This window comes from Trichechus manatus, unplaced genomic scaffold (genome assembly GCF_000243295.1).
Source record: "Trichechus manatus latirostris isolate Lorelei unplaced genomic scaffold, TriManLat1.0 scaffold00056, whole genome shotgun sequence".
In the NCBI taxonomy this organism is placed as follows: Eukaryota; Metazoa; Chordata; class Mammalia; order Sirenia; family Trichechidae; genus Trichechus; species Trichechus manatus.
This window is the reverse complement of record NW_004443992.1, coordinates 15891320-15907925: the sequence shown is the minus strand read 5'-3', so window position 1 is coordinate 15907925 and position 16606 is coordinate 15891320. Positions and strand designations below refer to the sequence as shown.

The 16606-nt window shown below is 40.9% G+C and overlaps 1 protein-coding gene across 1 annotated transcript in view; it reads right to left on the bottom strand.

The window, feature by feature from the left end:
* Window positions 1–5920: 5920 nt before the first annotated feature.
* Window positions 5921–16606, bottom strand: part of PTH2R (parathyroid hormone 2 receptor) — an 86480-nt gene continuing 75794 nt past the window's right edge. The window contains exons 10-13 of the mRNA XM_004378289.2: window positions 13013–13107; window positions 9476–9614; window positions 7403–7444; window positions 5921–6633 (exon numbers count right to left, since the gene is read on the bottom strand). Coding sequence (XP_004378346.1) covers window positions 6238–6633; window positions 7403–7444; window positions 9476–9614; window positions 13013–13107 — 672 coding nt within the window. The 3' untranslated portion in view covers window positions 5921–6237. The remainder of the gene's footprint in view (window positions 6634–7402; window positions 7445–9475; window positions 9615–13012; window positions 13108–16606) is intronic.

Sequence of the window (16606 nt, the reverse complement as noted above, 5' to 3'; positions counted from 1 at the left end):
GAAGGTATCCAAAGGCTTAGGGAAATTGGCATGCTAGAGTGGATTTACCAAGTTAGATTCACAGAACCACACATGAAGTGCCCAGAGGGCACACCTTTTACCACAACTGTGAGGAACAAAGTTGTGAAGGGAGCTCCAGTATCCTTGAAGACTGCTGTAATTGTTATCTTATGTAAGTCAGATTTGACAGTGGGAACTGCCCTAACTGAATTAAGACACCTAACTACAATGGGGCTGATTGGACCCCGTGGTAGTAGGGGCCAAGTGGCTGCACTCAATTGACAAAGACAAGGTGGGCATGGTTACAGTACTGGACAGAGGAGTCAAAGCAGTAATCAGAATAGTCTGACTCGTATGGACTTAAGGCATTGGCTACTTAGTCATGGTGTCCCCTGGAGTGAAGTAGACAGGAAATCTACTAAAGATTTACTTGATCTGTACAAACGGATGAATTCTAGGTCAGGTGAACAGCAGTCTAACTCGAATCACCAGAATACAGAGTCACAGTCCCTCAATCAATTCCCAGATTTGAGCGAGTTTAAAGACCCTTTGAATGAAGGGGAGGCCGGATCCCCTTGAGGAAGGAGTCCAATACACTGCCACAGGTTTTTACTCTGAATCTTTCTCACAGCCTTCCCCAAAGGGATTTATGGCCTTTTTATCAGAGTAACTGTTCACTGGGGAAAAGGAAATAATCAGACTTTCTGGGGATTACTGGATACGGGCTATGAACTGATGCTAATTCCAGGAGACCCAGAACGTCACTGTGGTCCACCAGTCAGAGTGGGGGCATATGGAGGTTAGGTTATTAATGGAGTCTTGGCTCATGTCCATCTCACAGTAGGTCCAGTGGGTCCCCAAACCCATCCTGTAGTGATTTCCCCAGTTCCATATTGCATACTTGGAATAGATATACTCAGCAACAGCAGAACCCCCACATTGGATCCCTGACAAATAGAGTAAGGGTTATTATGGTAGGAAAAGCCAAGTAGAAGCCCTTAGAACTGCCCCCACCTAGGAAAATAGTAAACCAAAAGCAATACTGCATTCCTGGAGGGATTGCAGAGATTACTGCCACCATCAAGGACTTGAAGGATGCAGGGGTGGTGATTCCCACTATATCCCCATTCAACTCGCTTATTTGGCCTGTGCAAAAAACAGATGAATCTTGGAGAATTACAATAGATTACTGAAAACTTAACCAGGTGGTGACTCCAATTGCAGCTGCTGTTCCAGATGTAGTTTCACTGCTTGAGCAAATTAATACATCTCCTGGTACCTGGTATGCAGCTATTGATCTGGCTAATGCTTTTTTCTCCATACTTGTTTCAAAGGACCACCAGAAGCAGTTTGCCTTCAGCTGGCAAGGCCAGCAATACACCTTCACTTGCCTACCTCAGCGTTACATCAACTCTCCAGCCCCATGTCATAATTTAGTCCGCAGGGACTTTGATTGCCTTTCCCTTGAGAAGACATCACACTGGTCCATTACATTGATGACTTTATGCTGATTGGACCTAGTAAGGAAGAAGTGTCAATGACTCTGGACTTATTGGTAAAACATTTGCATGCTAGAGGGTGGGAAATCAATCCCACAAAAATTCAAGCACTTTCCACTTCAGTGAAATTTCTAGGGGTCCAGTGGTGTGGGTCATGTCTTTGAATTTTGAAGGCAACATATTCCTCATTTGGGTGTGCTATTCTGGCCTATTTATCAAGTGACTTGAAAAGCTGATAGTTTTGAGTGGGGACCAGAACAAGAGAAGGCTCTGCAAGAGTTTCAGGCTGCTGTGCAAGCTGCTTTGTCACTTGGACCATATGATCCAGCTGATCCAATGGTGCTTGAAGTGTCAGTGGCAGATAGAGATGCTGTTTGGTGTCTTTGGCAGGCCCCTATTGGTGAATCACTGCGCAGACCCTTAGGATTTTGGAGCAAAGCTCTGCCATCCTCTCAGATAACTACTCTCCTTTTGAGAAACAACTTTTGGCTTGTTATTGGGCCTTAGTAGACACTGAATGCTTAACCAGGAGACACCAAGTCACCATGCGGCCTGAGTTGCCCATCATGAACTGGGTGTTGTCTGACCCACAGAGTCATAAAGTTGGACGTGCACAGCAGCACTCCATCATTAAATGGAAGTGGTATATTCGAGATTGGGCCCGAGCAGCACTCAAAGGCACAAGTAAGTTGCATGAGGAAGTGGCCCAAATGCCCATGGTCTCCACTCCTGTCACATTTTCCATCTCCCAGTCTGCACCTATGGCCTCATGGGGATTCCTTAGGATGAGTTGACTGAAGAAGAGAAAACTCATGCCTGGTTTACAGATGGTTCTGCATAATATGCAGGCACCACTTGGAAGTGGACTGCAGCAGCACTAAGCCTCTTTCTAGGACCCCCCTGAAGGACAGTGGTGAAGGGAAATCCTCTCAATGGGCAGAACTTCGAGCAGTACACCTGGTTGTTCACTTTGCTTGGAAGGAGAAATGGCCAGATGTGTGACTGTATACTGATTCATGGGCAGTGGCCAATGGTTTGGCTGGATGGTCAGGGACTTGGAAGGAACATGATTGGAAAATTGGAGACAAGGATTTATGGGGAAGAGGTATGTGGATAGACCTCTCTGAATGGGCCAGAAGTGAAAATATTTGTGTCTCATGTGAATGCTCACCAGAAGGTGACCTCAGCAGAGGATGATTTTAACAAGCAAGTAGATAGGATGACGCGTTCTGTGGAAACCAGTCATCCTCTTTCCCCAGCTACTCCCGTCATTGCTCAATGGGCCTATGAAGAAAGTGGCCATGGTGGCAGGAATGAAGGTTATGCATGGGCCCAGCAGCATGGACTTCCACTCACCAAGGCTGACTTGGTGACAGCCACTGCTGAGTGCCCATTCTGCCAGCAGCAGAGACCAGCACTGAGTCCCCGATATGGCACCATCCCTCAAGGTGATCAGCCAGCAACCTGGTGGCAAGTTGATTACACTGGACCACTTCCATCATGGAAACAGCAGTGTTTTGTCCTTACTGGAATAGAAACTTACTCGGGATATGGATTTGCCTTCCCTGCATGAAATGTTTCTGCCGAAACTACCATCCATGGACTTATGTTGTTGTTGTTAGGTGCTGTTGAGCCAGATCCGACTCATAGTGATCCTATGTACAGCAGAACAATACACTGCCCAGTCCTGCACCATCCTCACGATTGTTGTTATGCTTGAGCCCATTGTTGCAGCCACTGTGGCAATCCATCTCTTTGAGGGTCTTCCTCTTTTTTGCTGACCCTCTAATTTACCAAGCATGATGTCCTTCTCCAAGGACTGGTCCCTCCTGAAAACATGTCCAAAGTATGTGAAACATAGCCTTGCCATCCTTGCATCTAAGGAACATTCTGGTTATACTTCTTCCAAGACAGAAAGAATAAGATAAATGCATCTCCAACAGGGATTATAATGAACAAGATCACATGATCTTAGCTATGGCTCATTAAAGATTGGTGTGTTTGTAAATTCTGATTAAAAAAAAAAAAACTATCTGCAGATAATAACCATCTTCCAAAGTAACTTGAGCCAAAATACTGGCAGCACTGACCTCTCTCCTGAGCTCCAGAGCATAGGTTGAACCACCAGAAGTTTCTGAAGGCATCTCAAATTCAACATGTCCAAAGCAAGAATGGAAACCCTGGTGGGGTAGTGGTTAAGAGCTATGGCTGCTAACCAAAAGGTCGGCAGTTTGAATCCACCAGGTGCTCCTTGGAAATCCTGTGGGGCAGTTCTACTCTGTCCTATAGGGTCAGCTATGAGTTGCAATTGACTTGACAGCAATGGTTGTTTTTTTTTTTTTTTAAGCGAGAATTACCAGATTTGCTCATTTGTCCTTCTGCCTGTCTTCTACCTCTTAAATACCATCTTTTCTCTATTTCCACTGCCTTTGTCATAACATAGGTTCTCATTGCATCTCACCTCTATCCTTGCAGTGGTTTCCCAACTGCTTTTCTTGCTTCTATGTAGTCTTTTCTAGCTTACTGTCATATAGTCTGAAGGTTATTTCAAAAATACATACCTGCACCTTTCCTGCTTAAATCTGTAAAGAAGTGGTGGTTTAGTCTTAGATTTTGGGGTTGACTTAGAAAGAAGAACACTTGATATTTTCCTTGTTTCCTAAATATATCCATTCTAACAATTCCTTATTGTATTGAAATGATCAATGCGACTGCAATCTTTTTTTAACATAATGGGGCAAAATAAGATTTAACTTTAAACAACGATGTAGCAACAACCTAATCCAAGTATTTATATGGAATTTTTATATTACAAAATACTTTCAATATGTGATCTCTTTAACCATCAGAACATTTCTGTGAGGTCATCTGCATTTTAAAGATGGAGAAACTGAACTATAAAGGAAGTGATTTTATAAAACCATTCAGCAAATTAGCAATGGAATTGAACTTAATCTCTGTCTCAGCCCATGATGAATCTTTCCAAATGGGGAGGCAGCATGGGGATGTGACAATATAGAAGTGAATTAGATAAATTAAATATGCACAATAGCACTTTCATAAACAGGAAGGGAAGGAAATGACCTACACCACAGCACAGAGGGGAAAGGAAGGAAAGAGTATGGGCAGAAAGTATTATGTTTTTCAAGAGGGTATGTAGACATCAGAGCACCTTATTCATCATGATGCTATTTGCATATTGGTTAAAATATTCAGCAAATTAAGAGACAGATCAGCTTGACCTGTGTTATTTTACTTGGAAATATATTGTTCTGTGATGTTTTTCATTTCCTACGTGTGTTTGTCTTCTCCACAAAAGTGAAAACTTCATGAGGATCGTAGGCTAAAACATATTACAATATGAGTCCCTAAAATAGAAAGAATTCACTGAATTTTTTTTATTGGTTAAGCTACACACCTATTGGTGACAGTATGGTTAGGAACATGGGGCTTGAAGTCAGTGAAACTGCATTGAATCCAAGCTCTGCCAAGAACTAGCTGTGCAACTTTGGGCAAGTTACCCATCTCTGTGAGCCACATTATCATCTGTAAAAAGGGTGACAGTGATAGGGTTTGGTCCACAATTGGAAAGTTAGGTGAGCTAATTGTTTGTAAACACCTAGCAAGATGCCTGGTATGTGGCATTCATTCCAAAAACTGTTTTCACTACTGCAATCTACTGATATTTCAAGTTCAAAAAAAGTACAGGAACTAAATTCTGAAGTCTGTAGATTTGGAGAAGGATAAGTTTAATTGGTTCTCAAAAATAAAATGAGATGCTAAAAGAAACTTGAAGAAAATCACTTAAAATATACTTTTAAAACCAACTTTTAATTTATCCCACATGCCATTTGCAATACACTAATAGAACAAAGAAGAAAAAGACATAGATGCAGTGTGATTTACTATCAATGCAAATGATCATAAACAAAATCAGTTTATAACACAAGCCCACTGATTGAAAAACTTGCAGCATGTCATGATTTACAGAGAAGAGGGAAGACCTGAGGTCTGCCTGGTCACAGAGGGGACACTCAAGAGGAGGGATATGTGCAATATTCTTTTTTGAATAATTATCTTTGTTCCCAGAAAGAAGCACATTTCACTGTCATAAATTTTAATTTTATCAAAGGTCAGCCAACTTATTTTCCAATGTATATTTCTTCTTAGATCTTTAATCTTTCAACATATATTTTCCAGACCCTAATTGCTCCTTTGCATTGTAAATAAATGCAATGATCACTGTTGTTGTGAGTTGCCTTTGAGTCAGCTCCCACTCATGGTGACTTTATGTATAACAGAATGAAATGTTACCTGGTCCTGTGCCATTTTGTACATTAAAATGAGGAAAATAAAAAGAGAGCATTAATTCCTTAAGAGGAGAATGACACGCTAAATTATCTCTATCATATTGAGGGTGGTGTTTGTGACAGAAAGCTAGATCCAATCAATTAAAATTTGTCTATTCAAAAGTTGCAGAAAAATGAACAATCACAGAGCAAGTATCCACAAATAAGTTTGGAAGAGATGTGATGCCAAAATAAGATAATTAAACTACTCCACTGACACCTCCCCTTTTGTGTGTTTAGTATTTATAGGAGTCAATTCACAGAGCCTGAAAACTTTTAAATAACACTTTAACTCTGAACTTATAGCCCAGCGGCTCAAGCACAGGAATGTGGGCCAAGCTTCTTTCACATAACCAGATTGACCAGCCCATTAAATCATAGATGGTGATTCAGAGAGCATCCTCCATTTCTCCTTTGCTTCCTTCAGCATCCAGGCTAAATTCCAATGGCTTGGAAGACTCCTTCATTGGAATATCATCTCCCTGGTTCCCATTACCTTCCTTGGCATCCTCATGGATTGAGGGTGGCAGGCAGTCTTGCTCCGAGTTACTCCAGACATAGCCGGGTAAAGTCACATGGCTGTCGGGCTGTCTGCTGACAGTCTTGGCCACTTTGCTGGAGATGAGCACCATGCGAGTGCTGGCCGCCATCTGTGACTGGCTGCTGGTGCTGTGAGTCATGGTGGTGAGCACTGAGCCGTACCTGTGGCTGCCACATGGGGGCGCTGTTTTCCAGTCGATGGATAGATTCCATCTACTCCACATCTTCTTCACCTCAGACTGAACCTAAAACACAAAAGAGCACAGTGTGTTTTAGAAATAACAAGGGAAATTTTGAAACCTTGTTACAAGGACGTCTGCTCCAGTTTCAATGATGATTGTTGTTAGCTGTCCTGAAGCTACCCCAACTCATGGCCACACTACGCACAATGGAACAAAACGCTGCCCAGTCCTGCACCACCCTCATGATCGTTTCGGATGGGACCACTGTGATCCATATGGTTTTTACAGGCTGATTTTTCAGAAGTAGATCACCAGGCCTTTCCTCCTAGTCCAACGTAGTCTGGAAGCTCTGCTGAATCCTGTTCAGCATCGTAGCAACACACCTGCCCCCACTGACAGATGAGTGGTGTCTGTGCCCAAGACCTTGTGGTTTAAAAAATGCCATATCAAAATATTCTAATGGATTTGGGCCAAGGAAACTTATATTTGAGTTTCTTATACAACTTGAAATTGAACACAAGTTTTAAGTATTAACTGGAACAGGAAGTTCACTGTCGCTCCAAGTATCACTTTGTATCCCACCAAGTTGTTTTATTTGGGGGTTTGCAAGTGAGTTGAAATTTGAAAACGCTAGAAGATGAGGACCTTAGTTAATTTACATTAATAGTTGCTTTGTCGAAATAATCTATGATTAAAGTATCTCCTTTCTCCCCACCTTATTCTGTCCTGTAACTCCTGAGATTCTAAAGAGATTTAGGTCACATTGTGATGGGCATTTACAACCTTACTCAGAGCCAGACCTGTGGGATGTCTGTGCTTCCTTCAGACCTACCTCTCCATTGCAATAGCAGTAGATGATAGACACAAAGAAACCCTAAAGAACACAAAAGCAGAACGTTAGCCCAGCTGACATAAAGCTCACAGCATGAAAGTGTCTTGTAACAAAATGTATAACTTGAAAACTATTTTTTCATTATCCCATCAAAAATTATAAAAATTATTCTCTCCTAAGGTTTTCAAATCCTTACATTTATATTAAAGTTGTTTAGTATCTTTCCTTGGTGTCAGCTGAACCAAACAAGTAACTGAATAAAACACTCCAAGATACACAAAGAGCTGATTTCTATTATGTTAGTTTCATTTATGTTGCCACTCAAGGATCATGTAATATCCCCTGGTTGGTTGGTAAGAGATATTTATAAACTGTGAAGGCTGGAAACGTCAGACATAGAGTATTATATGGTAGGAACACAAAGAAACATTTTTTATCATTCATTCAAAAATACTTGAGAGGAGCACTAGGTACACTAGGAGCTGTCCAGGGTTACAGGGATAATCAATAAAAACATGACGGACAAGGTCCCTATTCTTGTGGTGCTTACATTCTAGAAGGGAAAAGAGGCAGATAAAACAAAAACAGATACTGACACAAGAAAAATGTAAGATGATAAGGGCTATGTAGGTATTTAAAATAAGCGCTGTGAGAGAGAAGAATGGTGATATTAGATGGGGAACTCAGCCATTCAAACATTCTCTGAGGAGGTGACATTTGGGCTGGTTTGAATGACAAGAAGAAACCAGCCATGTAAACATTAGGGAGAAGAGCATTCCAGGCAGAAGGACCAGCAACTGCAAGGCAGAATGGGGCTTGGCATCTTTGAGGAACAGAAAGTCCCCTAGTGGGTCTGGAATTTAGTGGGCAACAAGAAGTGTGGGGTGAAATGAGGGTGTAAAGTGGATAACAGCCTTTAGAATTTATTCTGAGTGCGGTGGGAAGCCCCTGGATATTTTTGGCAGGTAAGTGCCATGATCAAATTCATATTTTTCAGATTCTTCAGACTCTTGTGTAGAGAACAGATTTAAGGTGGCAAGGGGCAGCAGCAAATGACTAATCAGGAAGAAGAGTTAGGAGGTGTCTGTAGTGATTCAGGTGAGAAATGAGACATAAAGCATGAAAGCAAACCCTCCCTCTGTTTTTCTTCCTTTCCCTTTTTCTCTCTTCCCTGCCTCCCGCTTCTTTCACTTTCATTTGTTTTCTACACACACAGAAAGTGTCATGTATTTTACAACAATATGCATTCTTGGCTCACCACCCAGGCTTGTTTGTGAGCTGTGGTCAGAGGATTAACCTGATCTCTGTAGAGGTGCCAAAGAATATCGTCTTTCCAAGGCCCTCGGGGCCTGGAGCATCAAAGTCAGAGACAGGGACAGAGAAAGAGGTGGTGGCTGTTGTTGTTAGGTGCCGCCGAGTCATTTCCGATTCACAGCGACCCTGTGTACAGCAGAATGAAACACTTCCCAGTCCTGCGCCCTCCTCACAGTGTTGCTATGTTTGAGTCCATTGTTGCACCACTGTGTCAATCCATCTCATGGAGAGTCTTCCTCTCTTTCGCTGACCCTCTACCTTACCAAGTATGACATCCTTCTCCAGGGACTGGTCTGTCCTAATAACACATCCAAAGTTTGTGAGACGAAGTCTTTGATCTTCATCAGCAAGTGATTCAAGTCGTCTTCACTTTCAGCCAGCAAGGTTGTGTCATCTGCATATGGAAGGTTGTTAATGAGTCTTCCTCCAATCCTTATGCTCTGTTCTTCTTCACATAGTCCAGCTTCTCGGATTATTTGCTCAGCATACAGATTGAATAGGTATGGTGAAAGGATACAACCCTGATGCACACCTTTCCTAATTTTAAACCAGGCAGTATTCCCTTGTTCTTTTTGAACAATTGCCTCTTGATCTATGTATAGGTTCTGCATGAGCATAATTAAGTGTTCTGGAATTCCCATTCTTTGCAATGTTATTGATAATTTGTTATGATCCACACAGTTGAGTGCATGATGGAGAAAGAGGTTGCAAGAGAAAAAGCAAAATACTAGAGCCGAGATACTGGAGGGCGCTCTTTACCTGAAAGGAGTTGAAGAAGAGCTCACAGTGCATGCGGATCTCCCAGCCGAGCCCAGTGAAGGAGTGCGGCAGGCACACAAACACGATGTAATGCACACCGAAGACCAGGACCAGGATGAGCGTGGATTTGGCGAGTTTCCTGAAAGAGAATAGCAAACCCTTTTTTAGAAATCAGCTAGAGTGCCCTGCAAGGAGCTCTGAAGGCACAACAGTTAAGCAATTGGTTGCTATCCAAAGGATTGGCAGTTCAGCCCACCTAGTGGCTCTGCTGGGGGAAAAAGACCTGGAGATCAGATCCCGTAAGGTTAAAAAACCCATTGTTAATGAGTTGATTCTGACTCATAGCAACCCTATAGGACAGGGTAGAAAGGCCCATGGGGTTTCCCAGGCTATAAATCTTTGTGGAAGCAGAGACTGCCACATCTTTCTCCCACGTGGTTTCAAACAGCCAACCTTTCAGTTAGCAGCCAAGTGCTTAATCACTGTGCCACCAGGGTTCCTTCCCCATAAAGATTACAGCCAAGAAAACCCTATGGAGAAATTCTACTCTGTCACATGGAGTCACTATGAGTCAAAAACAGCTCAAGGGCAGCTAACAACAGAGCAAAGACAGTAAAGACAGCTTGCTGGAACAAACAAAGCTTAGGAGAGCTAACAAGGGTTGGCTTTTCCTGTCTCTTTGAATCCCATGGTTCGTCATTTCCTGTCACATTTATACTAAATCAGGTAGCTTATTCTCACTTATCAGAGCTCAACTGCTAACCTAAATGTTGGAGGTTCAACTCACCCAGCGGTGCCACAGGAGAAAGACCTAGGAATCTGCTTCCATAAAGACTACAGCCAAAAAAACTCTATGGGGCACATCCACTCTGTCACATGGGGTCACTATGAATTGAAAACAGTACCTAACAACAACAGTTTTCTCTGGAGTCACCAAGTGGTGCAAGTAGTTAATGCTCTCAGCTGCTAACAGAAATGTTGGTGGTTCAAGTCCACCAAAAGGCACCTCAGAAGAAAAGCATGACAATCTATGTCCAAAAAATCAGCCACTGAAAACCCTATGGAGCAGAGTTCTACTCTGAAACACGTAGGGTTGCCATGAGTTGGACTCCGCTTGATGTAAGTGGGAAAATTTCTCTCTAATCTCATTTCTAGTCTTCTTACTTAAAGGATATTCTTTTCATAAAGTTGTGAATTATTTTTTCTCCCCTAAGTCTTATAACTTCTACATTTGACCCTTAGAAAGCACAACTTCATTCATCCATGCTAACTTCATTTACTTTCATAGGCAACATTTTGGCTGTTTTGTTTGTTTTTAGAATCAACTACAGCCTTGTTTCTTTCTTCCTACTCTTGAATCTCCAGTTATCATTGATTATGCTTATTTCCTGAGACATGTCATATTTTCTTATAAGCTGCTGTTGTTGGGTGTAGCCAATTCCCAACTTTCTCTTGCCTTCTCTGAACAGTCTTTAGATGTCAAGCACTCTATCTCAAATTGCCTAGAGATCAGTTTTGTATAGTTGTGTGTGAGTATGTATGTGTATAGTTTTGTTTGTTTGTTTCCCTTAATTGTCTCTTTATACATATTTTCCTATGTAGTTGGAGGAATCAATGTTTCCCCAACGTGATGGGCTGACTCTAAAATGGGCACCAATGATTCCAGTCTCTGGTATTCATGCCCTTGTTAATCCTCTGCCCTTGAATGTGGGCAGGACCAGGGACTTGCTTCTAACTTATAGATTTTGGCAAAGGTGATGGGATATCTCCCTTGCTAGGTTTGATGAAGCAAGCTGCCAAGTTGTGAGATGCCCTGTTGAGAGGCCTGTGTGACAAGGAACTGAGGGTGGCATCTGGCCAAAAGCCAGCAAGAAAATCGGCCCTCAGTCCAAATACCCTCCCCGCCCCCCACAAATTGAGTCTACCAACAATCGTGTGAACTTGGTAGTTTAACTTTGAACATTATTAAAAGTATTAAATACGTTTCAGCTATGAAAAAAAAAGTATTTGGCTGAAAAACATCTTTCCTGACTCCTATTGCTCTAAACCAAAAACCCCTTGCCGTCAAGTCGATTCCAGCTCATAGCGACCCTATAGGACAGAGTAGAACTGCCCCATAGGGTTTCCAGGGAGCAGCTGATAGATTCAAACCGCTGACCTTTTGGTTAGCAGCACAGTTCTTAACCACTGTGCCACCAGGGCTCCCCTATTATTCTAGACCTGTTCTAATTGATCACTACAAACTTAGTAACCTTCCGGGCACTAAACTATTTAAACTTTCTTCGGAATTATGAATAGTAAAGGACTTCAATCCTAATGAATGATTCTCTTCCACTGTTCCTAGACAGCTAATCCCCCATGGATGAGCTGAAAATAGTGTCGGTTCTATTCTTTTTTAAGATAAGTCACCTTTTGTTTCTCTAATCTCTCAGGCAAATTTCTACTAAAGCAGCAAGTTTACACCATTCAGAACTCGAGAAATAAGTAGATTTCAAACACCATTGTGCTTTTTCATTTTATGAGGAAGAACAAAAGTCTGTTTACATCTTTCATTGTTCTATCACATTTTGGCCTTTGTCATCACTGATGGGCTGTGAGATTAGACAAGCGGTAGTATCTCATAGGCTCTTCACTTGAAACTCTTGCACACATTTTATTTTATAATACCAGCCCTTGAAGCACGCTGAAAATAACTGGAGCGAACAGCTGTCAGCTTGTTCATATTGTGCTTTGTATCTAGACTCCAGCCCATATCTGTAGCCTTTTCTGCCATTTAGTAAAAGCTGCCCAAACAGTGAAGAAGAATGATTCAACAAAGGACTTAGAGAACATTTGTGAGAGAGGATTGAAATGCTGACTATGATTTTCTCCTTTCTGTATCTGAGACAGCATTTCTCAACAATGAGAGGCAGAAAGCAATAGTTACTTGCACTGGGGATAGTAAAGACTGACCCACATCCACCTAATGACTGTACATGTCCACTTGGATAGAGGCAACTCTTACTGAGAATTTCTGAAATGGTCGTTGGCAGAAAAGACACACCCTTAAGTATTTTGATAATGATCTCAAACATTCAATTTGTCCTTTCCTTATCAAAGATTGATTAATAGACCCTCCTCAGTCAGCACATTTGAAAGTTCTAAAAAATTTACATTTGGTAGGTACCAATGTCATGGAAAGATTGAGAACGATGTAGCAAATCATTTTCTTGATTTTAACTTATGACATATTATTTTTAGAATGCAGATAAAATTGTCTCCCAAAATTATCAAACAAGAGATTTTCTGTGGGATAAAATGGCTTATGGGAATATCCCAAACTGCTAAGAAAATCCCAATACCTAGAACTTAAGCACATTGGGAAGGTTTTGGGTTATATTTTCATAAAATATATTTACTTTTCAGATAATTCATACTGAACCAAATAGAAGTACACATTCACAAATTTAATCTCTTAGAGACATTTCAGATTAATCATTTTGTTTCTTTAAATAGTAAACAAAATATTTCTCTGATGGATGCCTGTCCTGGAATTACCTGTATTGCTTTCTGGTGTCATGCCCAATTGCATTGGTCTTCCAAATTTTGGTAGCCAGAACTCTAACTGTATTCAGAAAGAGAATAAAATTCAGCTGAAAGAGAATATTAAAAGAATCAGTATGTTAGTGTTGAAGATGTTTCATAAAAAATTTACATAAATTGATATTTCTTGTATTCAAGGACTGAAAATTACTCGTTCCATACATGTGAATGAGGAAATCTGAAATGAGATGTTAGAAAGCTAGTGATTCCTGATTTGTCCTCCTGAAAACAATAGAAAGATAGAAAGTTTCAACATCACTGGATACAAATACCAAGGGATGATCTGCCAGAATCCACAGGGAATTTCCAAGCCAAAGTTTAGATGGTTCCCCATGGCAGACAGGCATGATAAAGGAGACTACTTGCTCTATGAATGTAACATACCATCCTTTTTGAAATGAAATCCCAGCTTCTGTCTCTATTTTAGAGAGAGAAATTATAGAGTTGTTTGGGGAATGCTGAGTCTCCCATCAACTATGAAAAGTGTGGGGTAGAGTATATATGGCCTTTTTGAAAAAGGTGAATAAGCTGCTGAGCAAGAAAGAACCACTGTTAGACAATTAAATTGAATTTGGAGTTTTATTCATGTGGGCATTATTGGAATCAATCATGTGCTGGCTTTAAAAAAGGAGTGGAGAGAATATGTTGATGGAATGAGCCCTTTTGTGTTAAGAGGCCCCAAGGACCAGTGAAAAGACCCTGATCTGGGTTCTTAAGGAAGTGGAAGCCTGAGCCCACTGGGTTCTCTTATTCATATCTGCAGTCCAGAAAGTGCTAGTACTTAGGAACAATGGAAATGTGGGTTCCGAAGAGTAGATGTTATGTCAAGGCTAAGCAGGGGCTAGAAGAGAGGATCCATTGAGTTCTGCATCCTGGGGACAACCTGTCTTGCAGAGTCCTCAGTCTTTCCTGGAATTTGGAGAATATCTGTCACAGGGTGATTCTTTCCCCAGACCAGCTGATCCTCTGCATCAGTCCTTAACCCCCCTGCCCTCTTTGCCACCCTACCACTGACTAACCTGTAGACCCTTCTCACTAATTTCCAAAGAACTGGGGGCTTGTCTTTAGCATCATACCTGAGGGAAGGGACAAAGGTGTGCTGTGAGCTGATGAAAGAAGAGGGATAAGCTTTCCAGCTTTCCATAGCTGCCATTTATTGAGCACTCCCTAATTTAAATCCTCAAATCAATATGGGGCAGACTTTTTATTATGGATGGAGAAACTCCAGCTCAGACAGATTTGACCTAGGCTACTCAGCTATCAGCTGGAATTTGAACCAGATCTGTGTGATGCCATATTGAGCATTCTTGACCACTATGCTACACCTTCTGTCCAGGAGGATAAAAAGATACAAACCATGAGGGTAGAGAATCTCCATCCATCCTCACCCAGTACAAACTCAGCTCACAAACACAGAATCTTTGTTAACAAGATGGTGAGAAGCTGCTCATTTATCCCACAGGGGCTGCTTTCTGAGTGGCCAAACTTATTTCATCCCCATTAGCTCCTCTCTCCCTGAGACTAGAGGCCCTGGCAATCTGATGCAGCTGGGGGTGAAGATAGTGGGGAGTGATACTGTGTAACTGCTGTGTGAAGTCTGAAGTGGAAAGGAGCTGAAGGTGGCAGAGCAGTGAAGGCAATGCCAGCTAGGGTTGTCATTTGTCATTCCTGAAAAAGGAAGAATCATAGACGGCTTAGATGGGCCAAACTTAAGCTTCACCCATAGTAAAATGCCCAGGACCAGGGACTCCATCCTCGGGTGAGCAGATAACACTACATAAATACCTCAAAGCCCCAGAAATTTTACTAGATACAATACACCAACCAGTCCATCAGTTTAATAACTGAGAAGCGGAATTTAACAGTAACCAGGTAGATTATGAAAAGAATTAGGAAAAAACTAACAGTGAGTAGAATTTGCTGTCTTAAAAGATAGGTAAACAGAATACAAACACACACACGTACACACACATTGATACAAGCAACAATAGTTGGGTGAATTTCCAAATAATTATTCTGAGTGTGCAATGCCAGGAAAAAAAGAGTACATGTTATCTAATTCCACTTATATAAATCTCTAGAAATTGTCCATTATTTTACAGTGACAGAATGCAGATCAGTGGTTGGTGATGGGGGAAAGGTGCGAGGAAGGAATTACCCAAGGGCTCAAATTTGGGGGGTGATGATTTCACAAGTGAATATATATGCCAAAACTTATCAAACTGTACACTTTAAATATATGCAGTTATTGCATGTCAATTATAAAGCTGTTAAAAAATATTTACTTTGTGTTCTTAAAATAATTTAGGAAGATATAGGCTATAGGTTAATTAGAAACTAAGAGTTATTGACTTCTTACTCTAAGTGTTTTACATGAGTGACTTTTAGTCTTCACAACAACTCTATGAGGTAATCACATTATTGTCCCCAATTTACAGTTGAGGAATCTGAGGATGTATACACAAATTATGCATGTTCACCCAGTCCATAAGTGGCAGAGCCCCAAATGCAGCCCATAAAGTCCAGATCCACAGTGTAACTCTTAACCGCTGCACCATACCACCCATAAAACAGAGTTAAGTCAAAAGCAGATTGAGATGAACACAGAAATGTTTTAAAGAGCAGGATGGATTAAGAAAAGATTGTAAAGAATCCAAACTACATTCAAGTTTTAAAATCAATATTATGAACAACAAATAGCAGATCTGAACAGCAGGAAAACTAAATCATCAAATTGGAAGATATTTGAAGAATCTTCCCAAATGGAGAAAAAAACAACAAAGACTCGTATGATGAGAGAGAAGATGATTATATGGAGGGCACGGAACTGAGAACCAACATGCAGCCTATTTCATTTTCTGAAGAAAAGATAATGGCAAATAAAAACCTAAACCAAATCCGTTTCCATCGAGTCAATTCCATCTCATAGCGACCCTACAGATGGAGTAGAACTGCTCCATAGGATTTCCAAGGAGCTGCTGGTGGATTCGAACTGCCAACTTTCTTGTTAACAGCTATGCTCTTAACCACTGCGCCAACAGGGCTCCAATGGCAAATAGAATAAATCAATAAAGATAGATCTAAAAGAAGAAAATTCTTCAGCAAAAGAAAGACCTGAGTCTGGAAATGGAAAAGTTATATATGAGGCAAAGTCAAAAGACCAAGAGGAAACTTCTCATGAGATATTTTTTATTAAGGAAGAAGAAGTAATTCTAAGAGAAAAATCATTTAGAGTCCTTGCGTATCTAATGTAATCTTCTCGGGGGAAAATGTTTGCTTAAAGATCTACTCCAGGTAACTGTAGATAAATCAAAGCAAAAAAAACCAACAACAACAGAGAAGATATGCAATAAAGTGACCACTCATAAGCATTAAACCCAGTAAAACATAAAATGAATTTCATGTACATAACAATATTTACATATAAATATAAAATAAGCTTCTTTCTAATTTAAAAATTAGATTCCCTCTCAATTAAAAATTTAAAGAGTGATTCCAAGTGAACCACAAATGAATTAAAACACAGAACTCAAACTTTCAGCCATGAAA